The following is a 16,022-nucleotide window of genomic DNA, read 5'->3' as shown; positions in this document are numbered from 1 at the left end:
AGCAGCCTCATTGAAGTTATTTATTAAACGATATACAATATGAACGCAGGATTGAAAAAAGCTTTGTAGTAATGCCAGAACACAAAATGTAAAAGAGCTCGGCATTAGGTTCCTCTCATAAACAACAACATACATCCTTTCTATGTTAGTCTGAGAGGTAACACATGAGGTACAAACAAAAACAGCTTATGTGATATGATTGCCTGAGGCTGGATGGCATACACAAAGTATGAACTTGCATTGTTAGGAGTCATGATCACGAACTGGACAAGTGGAAAATTAGGATATTGCTTTTTCCCCCCGTAGTTAATACAGGATAATATCTCTGTGTGGCATATTTCCCCTAAATCTAGCTACTGCGGCTCTGTAGACCCAGGACCCAAAATGTCTTCCTTGAGCTAGACCGAGCCATAGATGGGTTTTACACTGAAACTGCTGGAATTTTAAGGTAAAACATCAATATGTGTTTTAGGCTGTTTATTGAATACTGCTAAGGCTGTGTGTTCAACGTGTGTCAGAGCAGACTGGTCTGCTGGAAGACTGGAAAATTTATCAGGTTAGCTACCAGAGTTGACAGGTGTACATCAAAAGAAGAACCTGAATCCAAACTCACCTCTGACATAATGTCACAGGCTTCCAGCAGCTTCTTTGTGAATAGTGAAAGTGTCTTTTTGACATTGTGGGAATGTTTTTCACCCAAATGCTGCGTATGCATCCTTCCATAAACAGAAAACCCACCTGTGGCATGATCGTCAGAGCCTCAATAGCAACTTGTATGAGAAAAAGTGACATTTTACTGCTGTAATTATTATTGCCATGGTATTCAACCCAGCCCCCTGCCTGTCACGGCCACCACAATCATCCTTATCACAGTTGATACTGTTTCACTTCAGGCCTTCAGGTTCTTCCAGACCAGAGTGTGTGAGCAGCTCCCCGTCCCACAGTCCAAATGCGGGGCACAGTGGAGCCTTGAACTCAGCCCGGATGGTGTGAATGATCCTGGGATGCTCTACATCCACCAGCCCCAGGGTGCCCGCCTCACAGTCAAGAAGGATGCCTACGCGGTCCGGCTTGCCCACTAGTGTCACAGGAACAATCTTATTGCTGGTCATGGCAAACCACTTGCGCTGAGCGTAGCCGAACACCCAGGAGGAGCTGTTGGTGCCCACGCAGTCTTCTCTGGACATCAACGCCTCGGCCACACCCAGGCGAAATTCTTGAGACTTCTTCACAGTCACCTCCCAGTAGTGTCGCCCGCTGCTGATCTTCTCATCGCCAAACACGACAGCCCAGTCTTTGAAGCGCTCCGGGTTGTCTTGCACATGACTGGGGTCCAGGCCCAGCATGCGATAGATGATGCCCGTGTCTTTCTTGAAGAGATCCAGGCTGCTGTGGGCCGTTCGTTCATCAAGCTTGAACTGCAAATCTACAGAGAAAAAGGAAAAAAAACAACTAAAAAACAACTTCTTCATAAGAATTCACAAGGCAAAATTAACAGCACACGCTCATTTGCATATTAGTGACATCCTGACAAGACCACCGCATTTACATACTGTACATCCTAACTACTACAGCCTAACACAACAGCTCTGCACTGAACCATTCTTCCACGATGGTGATATTTCATCCAGTTTTTGTTGAAACCGTTTCCAGACAGGCGCTGAAGAGGTCACCTGTGATGCTGTTGGACTGCACCATTTGATACGGAGAGCTGTATGATAGTAGAAGTACTTGTTATAGCTATTGTTATTTCTCAAGCAGCGGCTGTCACATTAGAATAGACACATTTTGCGGCAGCCGGCAGGTAGTTCAACTACTGAGTCATATGGTAAAAAACTATAAACAGAAGGGATTGTTTAGCTTAGGACAAAGTTAGGTAATAAATTCCAGGAAGCTGGATTATCGGCTTGAATATTTCAACTTAAATACATCAGGTGTTCATTGGCCAAGTGTTGGTTGTTGTCAATAGTATAATGTTAAGAAATTGTTGCATGCTAGAAGTTTGCTGGCTAACTGTGTAATGCTGCTCGGTGCAGGACCTCCACCTGGAGCTTCAGGTCATTTACACAACCTGTGAGCGGTAAACACCCTTTCTTTTGTATAATGGCATTTTTGCTAATATAAATCATTTTGCTTTTATATTTAGTTTCACATGTTCATGTTTTGTGGAACCAAAGTAGTTTTTCTGAGTAGCTTCATATAATCAAACAATTGTAGATCCCTATAGACTCCCCCCTGTAGTTTAACTTCTTCCTGTCTGTGTGTGAATAGTGAGGATCCAAACACTGGGATGAAGTCCCTCTAGTAAAGTATCTGAAGAATACTAGTATAGTAGTATAACTTAATGTTTACTAGTGAAGTCCTGCTCAGAGATCACTTTGCCCTTGGACACTTTTCATTTTCCAAAATATTTCAGTGAGGGTCTAAAAAGTCGGTCTGATCCCCGAGTGGACAGTGGTGCCTCAGCTGTGTCTTGTTCGTTGTTTAGTGGAGGATAAACACGTGTTATCAGCTACCTACACACTGTGGCACAGCACAACAATAACGCACAGTAACCCCCACTGTCCGGATCCACGTTGACCTCAGAGCAGCTCACATCAAACAACCTCGCTTCTCTTTTACGCTTCACGCCACATTGACTCACTGTTGGTGGATGAAGTGGATGTGTAGCATCTCCCGGAGGACAGGCTCACAGCTCGCCGGTGTCTGGCTGACAGGGAGGTCACTGTGCGTCCTGCCGAGCGACACAGGCGAGCTACGGTGCTGGGTAACGCCATGTTGCCTCCTCTTCTTCTTCTTCTGCCTCTCTCGCGTTTCTGCTCCTTCGTCTCATGGAAACGTGGCCGCGCGTCGCTCTGCTGCCCCCTGCAGGCCTGGAGGGCGACGACGCCAGCAGGACGCATCAGCACCACGGACAGCAGCCAGGCCGGCCACAGCTGCAGAGAAGCTGCCTCTGCAGGCTCATCCAGTCCTGTGGAGCCAGACCTCCTCCAGAAAAACATCCACCCAGGTGAGCAGTGTGTGCTGTAACGAGAATAAAAGGAGGAGTCCCTTCTCCTGACTGAGGAGAGACTGGTAATAAATGATGCATAGAGCGTTTGGTTTGAATATTTCACTCAGTGTAAACATCTAAAGGTCATGTTCAGTTTTAAATCACAATCATCATCATCATCATCGTCTGGTTAAGATTCAAAAGACAAATAAAATCAACTTCTCCTCAACTGAGATGCTGAAACAGAGATGTTTAGATAGAGAAATAACATTATAATTATCAAAATAATATATAAGTAAATCAAAATAGTATAAAAAGTACATTTCTGATTATCAGTTTATGAGCTCCAACAAACAGCATATGGCTGCAATATAGAACAAAGTGGAAAAGAAAAAGGATGATGTTAATAACCCTAAATTCAGATTTGGATTTGATAACAGGCTGCTGCTTTTGTGCAGCTGCAGTATTATTAAAACTGTCTGTAAGTCTCTCCAGCAGCTGTGGAGGACATATCCAGCTCATGTATGATGCATTAATGGGGGCAATATATCGTTCCAGACCAGTAATAACATAGTTTGTCATATTTACGGAGCGTGATGCAGCCAGATCCATTTTTCACATCAGTATCCAGCTGAGGACTAAATGTCAGTGTTTAGTCATGATGCAAGCTAAACTACTTTTCAGTTTGTGTTCCCCCTACTCCACTCTTATCTCAGATCTATCTATCTATCTATCTATCTATCTATCTATCTATCTATCTATCTATCTATCTGTCTATCTATCTATCTATCTATCTATCTATCTATCTATCTATCTATCCAGTTCTACTCAACACACCTGGAGTGACATTGTGGGAGCTCTAAGTCTTTATTCACACGTCAGGACATTTTCTAAAGAAACGTTTTCTTATTCTACTGCTATAATTGAAATTCTTCACATTATCCATCTTTCTCACAGTAATAAAAACGCTGATGGACGCTGAATATGGAAGTAATGCTCCACCACGTGCTACACCATAAGTCCCTAAGGGGCTCTCTCTCTGTGTTTTCACTCCTGTCTAGTGTGAAACTACAGTAACTCACAGGTGATCAGCAGCGCACTCTTCTCTCCTCCTCTGCTGCTGCTGCTGCTGCTGCTGCTTCCAGACGGTCACAAGAGCTGAAGAAAGCTCACGACTCGCCACCGACCGCCCGACTCCTATGGACATGTTTTCACATTCTCGAGGGGAGAAGATCTCCTGACCTGGCGTGAGATGTGCGGATGGAGGGGGACGTGCAGGCAGCGGGGTGAGAGAGGAGCTCTCAATGAATGAGGTGAAGTGTCACAAGGATTTCTTCCTCTTTTCAGTATCCGGGTTTCCTCTTCTTGGCGTGCAGGGATGATGCGTGCTCCACTGGACTTCCACTCGAGCAGCGGATTGGCACGCTGATGAAACACTTTGTCAGCCGCTCTTCTTTCTTTTCTTTGCTGCAACCCCACTGGGGAACCTGCAAACACCGAGGTAGCGCAGAGGCGGCGGACCTTGGTTTTTGGCGAGGATGCTTTTGAGTCACCCTGCTTTGGTGAAATGCGTTACTTCTGCTCACAATCTCTCCTCGTCTGACTTTTGAAAAGAGCGGCGGAGGCTCGAAAAATGTGTTTCTATCAGCGTGCATGAGAGATGGCGACCGCGCCATCAAGTCGACGTCCAAGAGTGGTTATCTGCACGTTTGCACCTGTTCGGATGGACAACGACAGTTTACGCCACAGGTGAATGAAAAGGTGCGTCAGTGGATCTCAGCAGTGAGTGTTTTGAAGCTGTTTTCAGACTCTGGGATTCAGATTGAGCTTGTTGCACAGTGACAATGGATCTCAAAGTGGAAGCCGAAGAACTGGACTCTAATCAGCCTCCACCAGTAGAAGTTTTTGCGCACAGCTCTACCCTGCACGGAATCTCTCACATCTTCACGTACGAGCGCTTCTGCATCAAACGCTGCCTGTGGGTCGTGTTCTTCTTGGGCTCTCTGACGTTCTTGCTGTACGTGTGCGTGGACCGGGTCCACTTCTACCTCGAGTACCCGCACGTCACCAAACTGGACGAGGTCACGACCCCGATTATGACGTTTCCCGCGGTCACTTTTTGCAACCTGAACGCGTTCAGGTTCAGCCGCGTGACGCGCAATGACCTGTACCACGCAGGGGAGCTGCTGGCTCTGCTCAACCAGAGGTAACACCCATCACATGGCAAAGTGAACTATGAACCATTTGTTTTTTATTCTTTATCACCTGTGTTTCCACCTTTTGATGTGATTGGATACTTTGACCATATCTATTTTATGTCACTTTGTACTTCTATTTCCCCATAATCAGGATAAAAGTTACACTTTAGAGTTAAATAAATAACTTCCATGTAGTATAGCCTATCTTCCAGTGTGACCCTGTTACTTTTACTTAAGTGAAGGACCTGGCAATTGCATCTCCCTCATCTATTGAGCTCTGATAGTTTCTACCTTGTTGAGTCACTGGATGCTTGGAGAGCAGGCTCGAATTAACTGAGGCATTAAAATCAGAAACCTCCAGCTGTCTTGTGGGTGCAGCTGAAAGCTCTGGATACTGAACCTTGCAACATGTGCACTTAATGCACTGAAAAGACGTAGAGAGTCTGCTTCTACAAGTGAAATGGACGATGTTCTGGGTATTTTGTCAGTTATACTGTACGCTTAAATAATAATAAATGTCTCTGAAACTTTCTCAGAGGAGCAAAACACCCCTCCTGCACATAAATCCATGATCACTAGTGTCTGAGCTGCCAGAAATATTGCTTCTCTGGAGAGAGACAAAACATCTCACTGCGAAATAAAGTCAGATACTAAACCTGGCTTTGGAAACAGTTTCAGAAACACGTTGTTGTGATATTGTTCCAAACGTTAAAGGAGGCAGCAATAATGAAACCATCAGCAGGACTGCATCGTTTACCACATTCAGTGCTGGACACTATTTCAGCAGAAGAGAGTGTGGAGCACTGTGTGACAGCTGAGTGATCAGAAACATAAAAAGTAAAAGCCCAGAGCCGGGATGATGTGAGGCTCTGACAGACTGTCAGTTAAAGAGATTGAGGCCAGGACTCAGCATACAGTGCTAAAGGACTCTGGTGGTTTTACTTTTATGTGGGTATACAGCCAACTTGTGTTGTAAATCTTTAATGAGGATCCCAGACTGAACACTAAAATTAGCATTTTCTTCCTGTGACAGTGGTGTGACTGATAATCAGCACTTGCCATCGGATTTCTCTTCACATCAAAACATCCTAATCTTATATTTCCAGGCAGGAGTTCATTAGGAATATATTTCAAAGTTGGTCGCCAAAGCATAAATGAGTTCTAAATTTCCTTCTCCGTGTACTCATCTCAACTCTTACACTCTGAAGTAGGTTTAGTGCTCATTATCCTGTCTCTCTTGGCAAGGTAGAGAGGCGATGCAACAGCACACTTAGCTGTTACACCCCAGGCCAGAAATGAAAGTGCTTGTGGCATGAAATCCATTTAAGGCTCTTCTCTTCCCACTTCCTATGTTTGGAGTCACTGGTCTGGGAAATGTCTTGTGGCACGATATTTAAGCTGCACACATGCTGAAGTGTCAGCCTTCACTGATCTCAGAGGCTCGTGCTCGTGGGATTTTATCTCATAAGTGCCTTCTTGGCATCCTCGTCCACTACACAAACAGCGGGGAGCGAGTGCCTCTACTCAATTAAGTTTTCCCTCAATCAAACAAAAAATACCCCCCGTTTCTGCCATAATGGGGCTTAGTCTAATCTTATTGTCACAAAAAAAAAAAAAGAACGATTTTTAAACCTGAATGAAGCTATTTCTTACTGATTGAGTGATTTTAGTTAGCATTAATTGACACGTTTCTCTGATGGAAATAAAAAATAATAATGTTTTTGAGACACTCAGCAGTGAAATGTCTATGTATACTACATTAACAGCTAAAATATAACCACTGAATCCCATTGTAATTCATGTTATGCACGTGGGGTGTGTTAATAGTGTGTCAGACAAAAGATCAATAAAATATAACAGTGGCGACATTCATATGAGAAATTACAAAAAGGCCTTTCATTTCAGGCAGCATTCAGTGAAAATCCTAAGCAATCTGCTCTTTGGTAAGTCCATTAAAACGGTGACATTTTTAATAATAGCACAGCGTTAGATCACAGTGAGGGTTGAGAGCGGGCGCATTTACAGCTATTCTGCTCTTTTCTTAATACGAGGCAGCGTGGTCAGATTTTTGTGAGCTCCATTAAATGAAAGGAAATTTCCCAGTGCCACTGATGGTGTGCTGGGTGTGATGTGGGTTGGCTGACTCCATTCACTTACTCACAGGTCTTTATTCTCAACGTTGTGTTAAAAAACAAAAAAACAAAAAAAAAATAACGACAGTATGGTCGGTGATACTGAGATAATGAATATCAACCTATCAAATATCTGTGGGCACTATGTTACCATGCAGGAATCTCATTGAGAAGATATCTTTAATGATGGAGATATTATGAGAAGTTGTATCACACACTGTGACACTATGAAATGAATATATACATGCTCAAACGTGTGTGATAAACAAGCAAGCCTGAGCTCTACTGGCACACTTTATTTGTAGCTGGAATAAAGTTTACCATGTTTCTGAAGTCATTAAAAGCAGCTATTACCACCTGAATCAGCAGCTTACAGAATATCAGCTCATTCCTCAGCTGTCTGGTCCATAAATCTACAGTTTAGCTTCACTCTGGTTGTTGCTCCGACAGCATGGCTTCAGCTGAGACTCTCTGAACAAAGTGGAGAATTTAGCAGCTATAGAATAGAGGATTCACGGGTGCTGTACGAGAACAAACACAGAGCTAAAAGAGTCTGAATACTGGACTCAGTATAACAAAGTGGACTAAAGAAATAACAGATGTGGATTTGCCAGTGTTGTCTGTTGCTCCTAGGCAGCCAAAAGAAAGAAAGTACAGCCGAACATGATGAGAATATCATTAGACCTCAGGAGTGGTGTTATACCTACGGCTCTGGAGTCAATTCTGAGAGAAGGTATATTTCGATACCTTAATCCCTTTACCCTACAAAGTTGTGTCTCATAATCCTTACCCTTACCCTGACCCTAAACCACGTACTTCTGTCTACTACTAAGTGTTTAGCATTTAGCACTTTTTCACTCATATACCAACGTCTTGGACAAATAAAGACTTTCTGATGATGGCCAAGAGATGAATAATTGCTAATATATGAACAAAATGTCTTGACGGGCTTTCCAATACTCATAGCTCATGGCAGCTCTGGAGGAAATATCAGGGCATCAGCAAAGTCATTAAGATACTACGTCATCTGCATAAGGTACTGTGCCAGTCCATTCAGCATATATTGAGACATAGCACAGAACAAATGAAATGTTTGACCTGCTGGTGATGCTGGGAGACAACAAAATCAAGAGATTGCCAGAGTCTCTGCAGATTTGTCCTTGGGACGCCATAAATGTCTGTGACAAATTTCATAACAATAAATCAAACAGATGTTGAGAGACTTCTGTCTGGACCAAAGTGGTAGCAGACAGACACAACGATACACAACAAAGCAACAACATGAAAAGGAAAAACGTCTGATTCTGCGTGTTCTTGTTTGCTTTTTAACGTGGGAGTCGGCCCAAAGCAAAGCGTGTTGTTAATTCATGGAAATGTGTGTTTCTTGTGTGTTAGACAAGTTGACAGGAAGAGCTCACTGAAAATAACGGGAAGAGACACTTTTAGTGAATCCACTCAAAGCCAGTAACATGGTTCGTCTAGAGCGTCTCTTGTCTTTAATGTTTTAGTCAGACTTCTATTTTAATGGGGGTCACCAATCAGGAAGAGAAAGGAGATGAATTTTTAACAAAATGTCTTCATGGCCAAACATCAATGCATGTTTCTACAGTAAAGTACCGTGAAAAGAAGACGTATTGTGTCACCTGAAGCTGCAGCATCAGCAATGAACTTCATACTGTTCAATAAAGAGTTTCACTTTGGCACCGTAGTCACTTGAAAATACCACAGAGAAATCTTTTGTACATTTTAACTGTTGGTTGTTTCAGTCCCTTTCCACTCGTTGTGGACCGTAGTATTTCTCACTGATAAAGTTCATTCAGAACGACCCATAAACCTTCCTGAAATGTGCAAAAGTGTTTAAAGGCTGAAAATCACTTTTTATGAGGTCGACTTTATCATCATTACTCACTGTGAATAAAGTCTCTTAAAAGAAATTTATCTCCCCGAACCGAACTGCAGGACATCAAATTAGCATTTAGAAATGGACAGTATAAGAGGTTTCTTTGACCCCTCTTTTTTCTTTCTGTTTGTCCAGATATGAGATCAGGGACATTCATCTTGTGGAGGAGAGTGTTCTTGAGAGCCTGAAGGTCAAAGCTGATTTCCACAATTTCAAGCCTCGACCGTTCAACATGCGGGAATTTTATGACCGCACGGGTCACGACATCAACGACATGCTGCTGTCCTGCCACTTCCACGGAACCGAGTGCAGAGCAGAGGACTTCAAAGTGGTAAGCTGTTTTCAAGCAAGACTAGCTAATGATTAAATGTCCTTACTTAATATACTTAATATAAGCAGCAGGAACTTTGCAGATAGCTGGCTATAGTATTTTATATAGTGTCCTATAGTTATCTGCGTAGGCTTATTAATCTGTTGCAGCAGGAAGGTTTGCAACAAAGTGCAGCAACGTCTCACAAAACTTCATTAAATCATCAGTCTGTCTATGTCTGAAAGCAAATACCCATATTTAGTTATAGTGGCTTAATGATGAACCCCCACAGCAGAGAAAGATCAAACCTCAGAGTGATCTGAAGTAAAAGACGTGTCGTTTTCGGACCTCAGGACATGAGTTGGGTTCTTTTTGCTGGCCAGAATCGAAACCTTGCCTGGTCATAGCAGTTGTGTGGGCGTACATGTCTTTTATTTCCAGAAATAAACACTGACATTTGCAGCACAAGTCAGATGTACCATTTTTGATGATTGTTTTTATTGTTTCGTGATCGGGTGGCGCCAACATCAGTGTGTGTATTAATTATTATTTAGCTTTTGAATCTGTGCCAACAAAATCCTTGTTAAAACATAATCAACTATTGTTCTGAGCTTTATTTATTTGTCTATTAAGTTGAATTCCTGTGGCTCTGTGTAAATGTGTACCTCAACTTTCTCATCATAATAATTTACTACTGCTTTAGGAGGTGAGGCATGGTACAGCCGAGTACTTGAAACCTTTGTGACTAGAGATTCAGTGTTACTGGTTAAAGAGTGCGACTGACTTATGCACAAGAAAGTTTTCCCTGCAGCAAGTCGTAGAGCTCCCTGGCTGTAATCTGTCTGCCATAAAACCCTGCTGTTGCTGCTGGCGCACCCAGACACTGTTGCCAATAGTCACTGGCATCAGATGTGGTTTTTAATTTGGAGCTGATCGTTGATCATGCCACACAGCAGGCTCGCTGAACAGAGTGGAAGAAGCTTCATGCCATTTTTTTCCCCAAGAATATTCACACTTATCCAAGATGAACATCTGCAGCGGTGTGGAAGAAGTGAACAATAACATGTTAAGTATTGCATCATATAGGTTGTACTTGATAAACTGGAGGAGTCACTAAAAGCTTGAGATTTATTTTTGACAAGGAACATTAATACACATATTCACACACAACGACACTAAAGAGGATCTCTGCATGTTGCCACTTACTGTCACAGCTGCACTGAAGTAGCTTTAAAGTGATGTTTTGGCTTATAGGCTATTTTGCTATTTTTCCTGTAGTGAAAGCCAAACTGCAGAATCCATTTTTATGTGTCTGCATGTTGTTTGAAGCAGTGAGGACAGTTTGGAGTAGATATGTCTGGTAACAAATAGCAACTCTGATGTATTTTGATGTCTTTATAGTGGCTCCTTTTTCAAATTTAGAAGACTTCGGGATTTTTGTGATCACATTTAGAGCGCAGCATGGTGAGTAGAGAGCTACCACAGCACTTCATCACCTGTGGTCTTGCAAAGGCAAAATGCAGTATCTTGCATCTTTTGTTACCATGTATAGTATCTAAATTCATGACACCTTGTACAGTACAAATAATATTATATAGAGATGTGTGTAACTTCTCTCAAAACAGCTTTTTAGATCTGCAGACCCAGAGAAACATAGAAAGACAGCTAAAATAAAAAGATGATGATACCAAATGAAAGTCTGTTTAAGTTCACTGCTTCTGTGTGCCCTGTCAGCAAAGTTATCTTGCATCTAGTTTTGGAATAGTCTAGAATTTGCTCTCACGTTAATCTAATGCAAGTTAGACACCTTAGGAAAACTAAAAAAATATTTTTAGAGACCTCAGTAACTCCAGTGTGAGGACATTGTCTTTTTTTATCATGAGCCTGAGAGACAAGTAGCAGAAGTACCTGCCACAGTAACAGACACAGTGTCTCAGCTCAGGTCTTCTCCACACTGAGAGTTTATGCTGCAAGAAGGTTTTTTCTTGTATTGATGCACTTTTCCCTAGTGAAATATCCTTGTCACAGTTGAATTCTTCCAGAAGGCAAACGTTTTCTGCTGGAGTAACAGGAGTTGAGAAGTTTGACGTGGCTGCTCAGTCAGCAATAGACTGTGTCCAAAATGGCTGCTGCTCAAAAATTCACTGCTCCCATATGTGGGTCACTCATTAGTTTTGCTCAATAGTGAGCAGTAAATTGGGATTGTGAATATACAAACCTTTTACATCATCACTGGCATATTGCATCATCGTCTGGGGCGGGACATTTAGCATCTCTTTGAGGTTTGACTATTAGTTTGACCCAAGGATCAGGAAATGGTCTGTGGAGACTAGGTGATGTGTGCTGCTCAAACACTTCAAATGTGTTCACTGTGGTTTCAAACAGCTACTCTGGTTTCAGAATACTGTGCCTCTCTAGAAAAACATCCACAGTGTTGCACTCAGTTGTGAAAAGGAGAATTACAGACAGAAGTACAGTACCTGGCTCCTCCGCATCACCTCCGCACATCCGGTGAATCGCTGCATAAAGTGAGTGTAAATGTCAGGTCAGGAGTTTTGGAAAGTTACAGAAATAGTCACACACAAAACCCCTCCAGTAAAAAAAATCCTGGTTAAGCCGTAGTCAAAGTCTGTCTCTGTGAAAACAGACCTGGGGCTTGTTGTGTGTAGCTGGGCTGTAGATCTTTAAATTGGCATTTGCAATTTGTTCAGTGATTGAAGTGTGACTTCCTTCACACTGCACGCAGAAACACCACAAGGCTGATTTGTTCTCCTCAGAGAAAAAAATTATTAAATTCCCCAATCAAATAGCCTATTCTCTGTCTAAACTCAAATTCTAGCTCAGGACCTTTCGGTTGTGAGCGCAGACTCCCAAACATTTGGTTATTGTATTCTCAGTAATTCATTTCAGCACTAGAATATGAAATGCACACAGTTTAAACATGTAAATAGTTGTTTAATGTATGTGTGTGGATCTGCAGTCCAAACACCCACTCAAGCATCTTATTGACCTTTCCGTGTTTCCTTCCTAATTTGAGGGGTATGGATAATTTATGTAGTAGTTAATTTATGTGGCTCACAAGTCTAACTGCCCGCCCCAAACCCCCCTCGCAGCTCTTTACTGTGTCTGCTGTGATAGAACAATTTCTCTTCCCTTTGAAGAGCAGTGCAGTGTTCAGGAAATTGCATCTGGCCAGGACATAGTGGCAGTAGAGAGGTGTTTCCCCCGGAGAGGTTTACGGTCTTTATTTCTCTCCTCTCAACTTCCCTTTGTTATCTACATCACCGCACAGCTTCAGAAAACTGGAAAATGCACTTCCTTTGAAGACCATCTTTGATGCATTGCATTGTTAATCTTTTCATTGTTTCACTGCAAAGTGCTTGATGAATAAGAAAAGAGGTATATCCCAACTGACTGTTCTTTGTGAAAAGATCAAAAGAATAGAAGCGGCTGATAAGAAACTATTTCAGTCTGTTTGCGATAAGAATACAGAATCAGTACTCAACTGAATTGACAGGATCACTTGTTTTTATGAAACCAGTTCATACTGTCTGATGTGTAAAACAGAAGAATGGTTCCTCTGTTGTAACACGCCTTGAGGGCAGACTTCTCCGACTGATGGCGCTAAAAGTTGGCAGCACTTTGTCATCTCCTGTCACAGAAATATAAATGTACGCATTCAATTTTCTGGCTCTGCTAAAATGTTTTCTTCAACTGAGGTAGTGTATCTACCAAAATGTTAAAGGACGATTTCAACATTTTAGGAAATAATGTTTTTTTCTGGTGGAGAGTTAGTTGACAGACTTGAATACACTAAATATGTACTACTGCCAGCAGCTGCTTAGCTTAGCATAAATAGGGGAAACAGGGGAACAAGGTCATGTGGATGGGAGGATATGTTATCGTAACCATAAACTTAGTTCAATAAATAAGATATAAAGTTAATTAGTGCGCTGTGGAAGTGTTGATAGGTAGATTTGCTTACGTTGAGACTAGGGCTGAATGACTGCAAAATGTCATGTTCAAGCTGCAAATGCTTCCATTTAAGATCCAACTAAAACGTGTTTTACAGATAAGAGATCAGAGGAGCGTCTCCACATGCTTCACCGACAGATATTCTGCCCTTCCTGTGAAGCAATTGGGTGACAAGACCAAAGCACCTTCGGTTCTACTAGCTGCCGTGTCAAACCTTTGCTTTAATACATTACAACCACTCACAGCTTAATAACAGGAGAAGCAGGAATCCGTTTTCTCATTACTGATATTCTGTTTGTTTATTGTGATGGGTTTTTTTTTGGGGGGGGGGGTTGTTTTTTTGTGTGTGTGTGTGTGTGTGTGTGTGTGTGTGTGTGTGTGTGTGTGTGTGTGTGTGTGTGTGTGTGTGTTTGGCACAATTCTCCTTGATCTCTTTAATTGATATTTTTTTATAAGACAGTGGGAAAAAAAGACCAGTGAGACTCGTGTGGGAAGTTATTACGTCCTTTCACTCTGAGAAACACTTTGAGAAATGGATAAATGGCTCCTGCAGTTATTACTGAGTTATCGAAAGCATCCAGTGACTCCCCTCTGCTCCTCCACAGTCGAGGAGAATTATTACTGCTAATTGGACTCAGAGGTATTTCTGTAGTAGACAACAAACTGTGCTTATTTAATAACCCACTCACCAGTGAACTCCAGTAAAGTAGAACAAAGCAAGAGTCCCACTCTGACGATTGCTTCCCTTGGTCTAATGCATGGCCCTTTTTTGTTTGTCAAACTCAGACTTTGACAGCTCCACCCGGGGAATAGATGTGTGCTTGCAAAGCTCCCAGCACACTGCTGTCGTGACAGTTGTGTTATAATTTCTGTACTCTGATCGCTGCTGTCATGTCTCAAGAAGGCAACATGCATTTGTAGATTTTGTAAGACATGCTGCGGCTCAGATAAGAAAAGATTCAGCTTGTTGGAAAGAGAATCACTGCAGCTCATCATTTGTGAGCCCCGCTGCTGCAAACCTCTAAAGAAAGTCTGTTTAAGAAACCGTTATATAACACTTTAAAAAAAACTTTTTTGCATGTGTAGTTTGTTCAGCATGATTTCTGTCTACGTACGTTACCACTGACCATTTCCAAAAGCATTGCAGTTTCCACTGCAGACACTGTACAAAGTTACATAACGTAGCAGGAATAAAGTAACTTGACAAATAGCTCAAAGTGACTAAATGTTTGCAGTGATGGATTAAGTTTCTCTTGCATGTTTGAGGACGTTGATTTTCACACTGCTTGCATGAAGCGCTTCCTGTCAGGTGGGAATTCTAAAATGTGTTTTATGCATGGAAAATGGTTATTAATGGAAAATCTGCTTTCAAGAGATAAAATAACACATACACACCCCAAATCCTTTAAAATCTCAAACACAGTATAATTTCTGCACTGGGCTGTTTCCACTGGCAGGATTGCAGCTGTTTAAGTTCCAGTTTGACTGCTGTAAAGCTCGTGTGGTGATGGTCCTTAGCCCCAACCTGAACTCACTAAATGCAAGCCCGAGGGTGATAATGAGCTCAGATTCCCGAGACAACTCTGAGCCGTGCTGGGAGCTGGAAAAGAACCAGACTCTTCAGGGGGAAACAGCCCATATTTCCCTTGGCAATAATATACTTAGCCTTGCATTTCCTCTGGGTTTTGAGGCCTAAAGCGACAGATGTGAAGCACAGCCACCATCCACACCAGCCGGCGCCTTGTGGGTCAGGACAGCTGCACCCCACATCCTGGCTCCTGAACCTGTCACATCCTCCTGTGCTGAGTTAGCAAAGTTATGTCACCTCTTGGTCACAGTGTTTATCCTCGTTTCTTCCTCCTCCATACCTCCCTTCTTTGGCAATTTTCTGCATTCCTCCTTCGTCTCAACCCCTGCGCAGCACACTCCTCACATCAACCCCCATGGGCATGACAATCCTCATTATGTTTTCATGTCATGCTCCCTCATTTTCTCTCTATCTCTCCCTCCCTCACTTTTATGCCCTTTTCTTTGTTTCTTGTGCTCTCAGGACATCACTGCTTTCGTTTCCCCAATTCAGGAGTAATGGATTTTAGAAAACAAACAGAAAGAGAAGAAAAGTACAACTATTAAGAGCACAGGAAATCACTTAAATATTCTCCCACAACACCACTGTGATAAAGATGTGAACACAGTTACAGAGGATTAAATTATTATTTGCCTTACAGTGCTGAACGAGGGCTATTTAGTGCTGACCACCTCCAAAGAATGATTGAGGTACAGAGTAACCACATTACCCACATCAGCAGGTGAACACTCTGAGCTCATAATGGAGAGTAATCCTGTACAGGAAAGCCATCTGTCAGCAGTGAGACTGCCAAACACACCAGGAGAGCTGAAGTGCAACTTTATCAACTGTATTTCAAAACAGCAACTTTAATAAACATGAACCTGCCTTCCACTTGCAGAAAAACTGTTTTGTTTCAGGGCATTAGAGGATGTAACTCCTAGAGGC

General features: G+C 42.4%; 2 protein-coding genes across 2 annotated transcripts in view; one reads left to right on the top strand and one right to left on the bottom strand.

The window, feature by feature from the left end:
* Positions 1-6: 6 nt before the first annotated feature.
* On the bottom strand, positions 7-2,795 carry spryd4 (SPRY domain containing 4). Its single transcript, XM_026368827.1, has 2 exons — positions 2,645-2,795; positions 7-1,426 (listed from the first exon to the last, which is right to left on the bottom strand). The coding sequence occupies exons 1-2, from the start codon at positions 2,775-2,777 to the stop codon at positions 885-887; spliced, it is 675 nt and encodes a 224-aa protein (XP_026224612.1). The 5' UTR covers positions 2,778-2,795; the 3' UTR covers positions 7-884.
* Positions 2,796-4,836: 2,041 nt separating this feature from the next.
* LOC113167655 (acid-sensing ion channel 1-like) overlaps positions 4,837-16,022 on the top strand; it is a 37,194-nt gene continuing 26,008 nt past the window's right edge. Inside the window, exons 1-2 of the mRNA XM_026368442.1 lie at positions 4,837-5,198; positions 9,358-9,553. Coding sequence (XP_026224227.1) covers positions 4,837-5,198; positions 9,358-9,553 — 558 coding nt within the window. The remainder of the gene's footprint in view (positions 5,199-9,357; positions 9,554-16,022) is intronic.

Source organism: Anabas testudineus, chromosome 7, assembly GCF_900324465.2.
Source record: "Anabas testudineus chromosome 7, fAnaTes1.2, whole genome shotgun sequence".
In the NCBI taxonomy this organism is placed as follows: Eukaryota; Metazoa; Chordata; class Actinopteri; order Anabantiformes; family Anabantidae; genus Anabas; species Anabas testudineus.
Note: the sequence above shows the minus strand (reverse complement) of the source record. Positions and strands in the feature narration are given on the sequence as shown.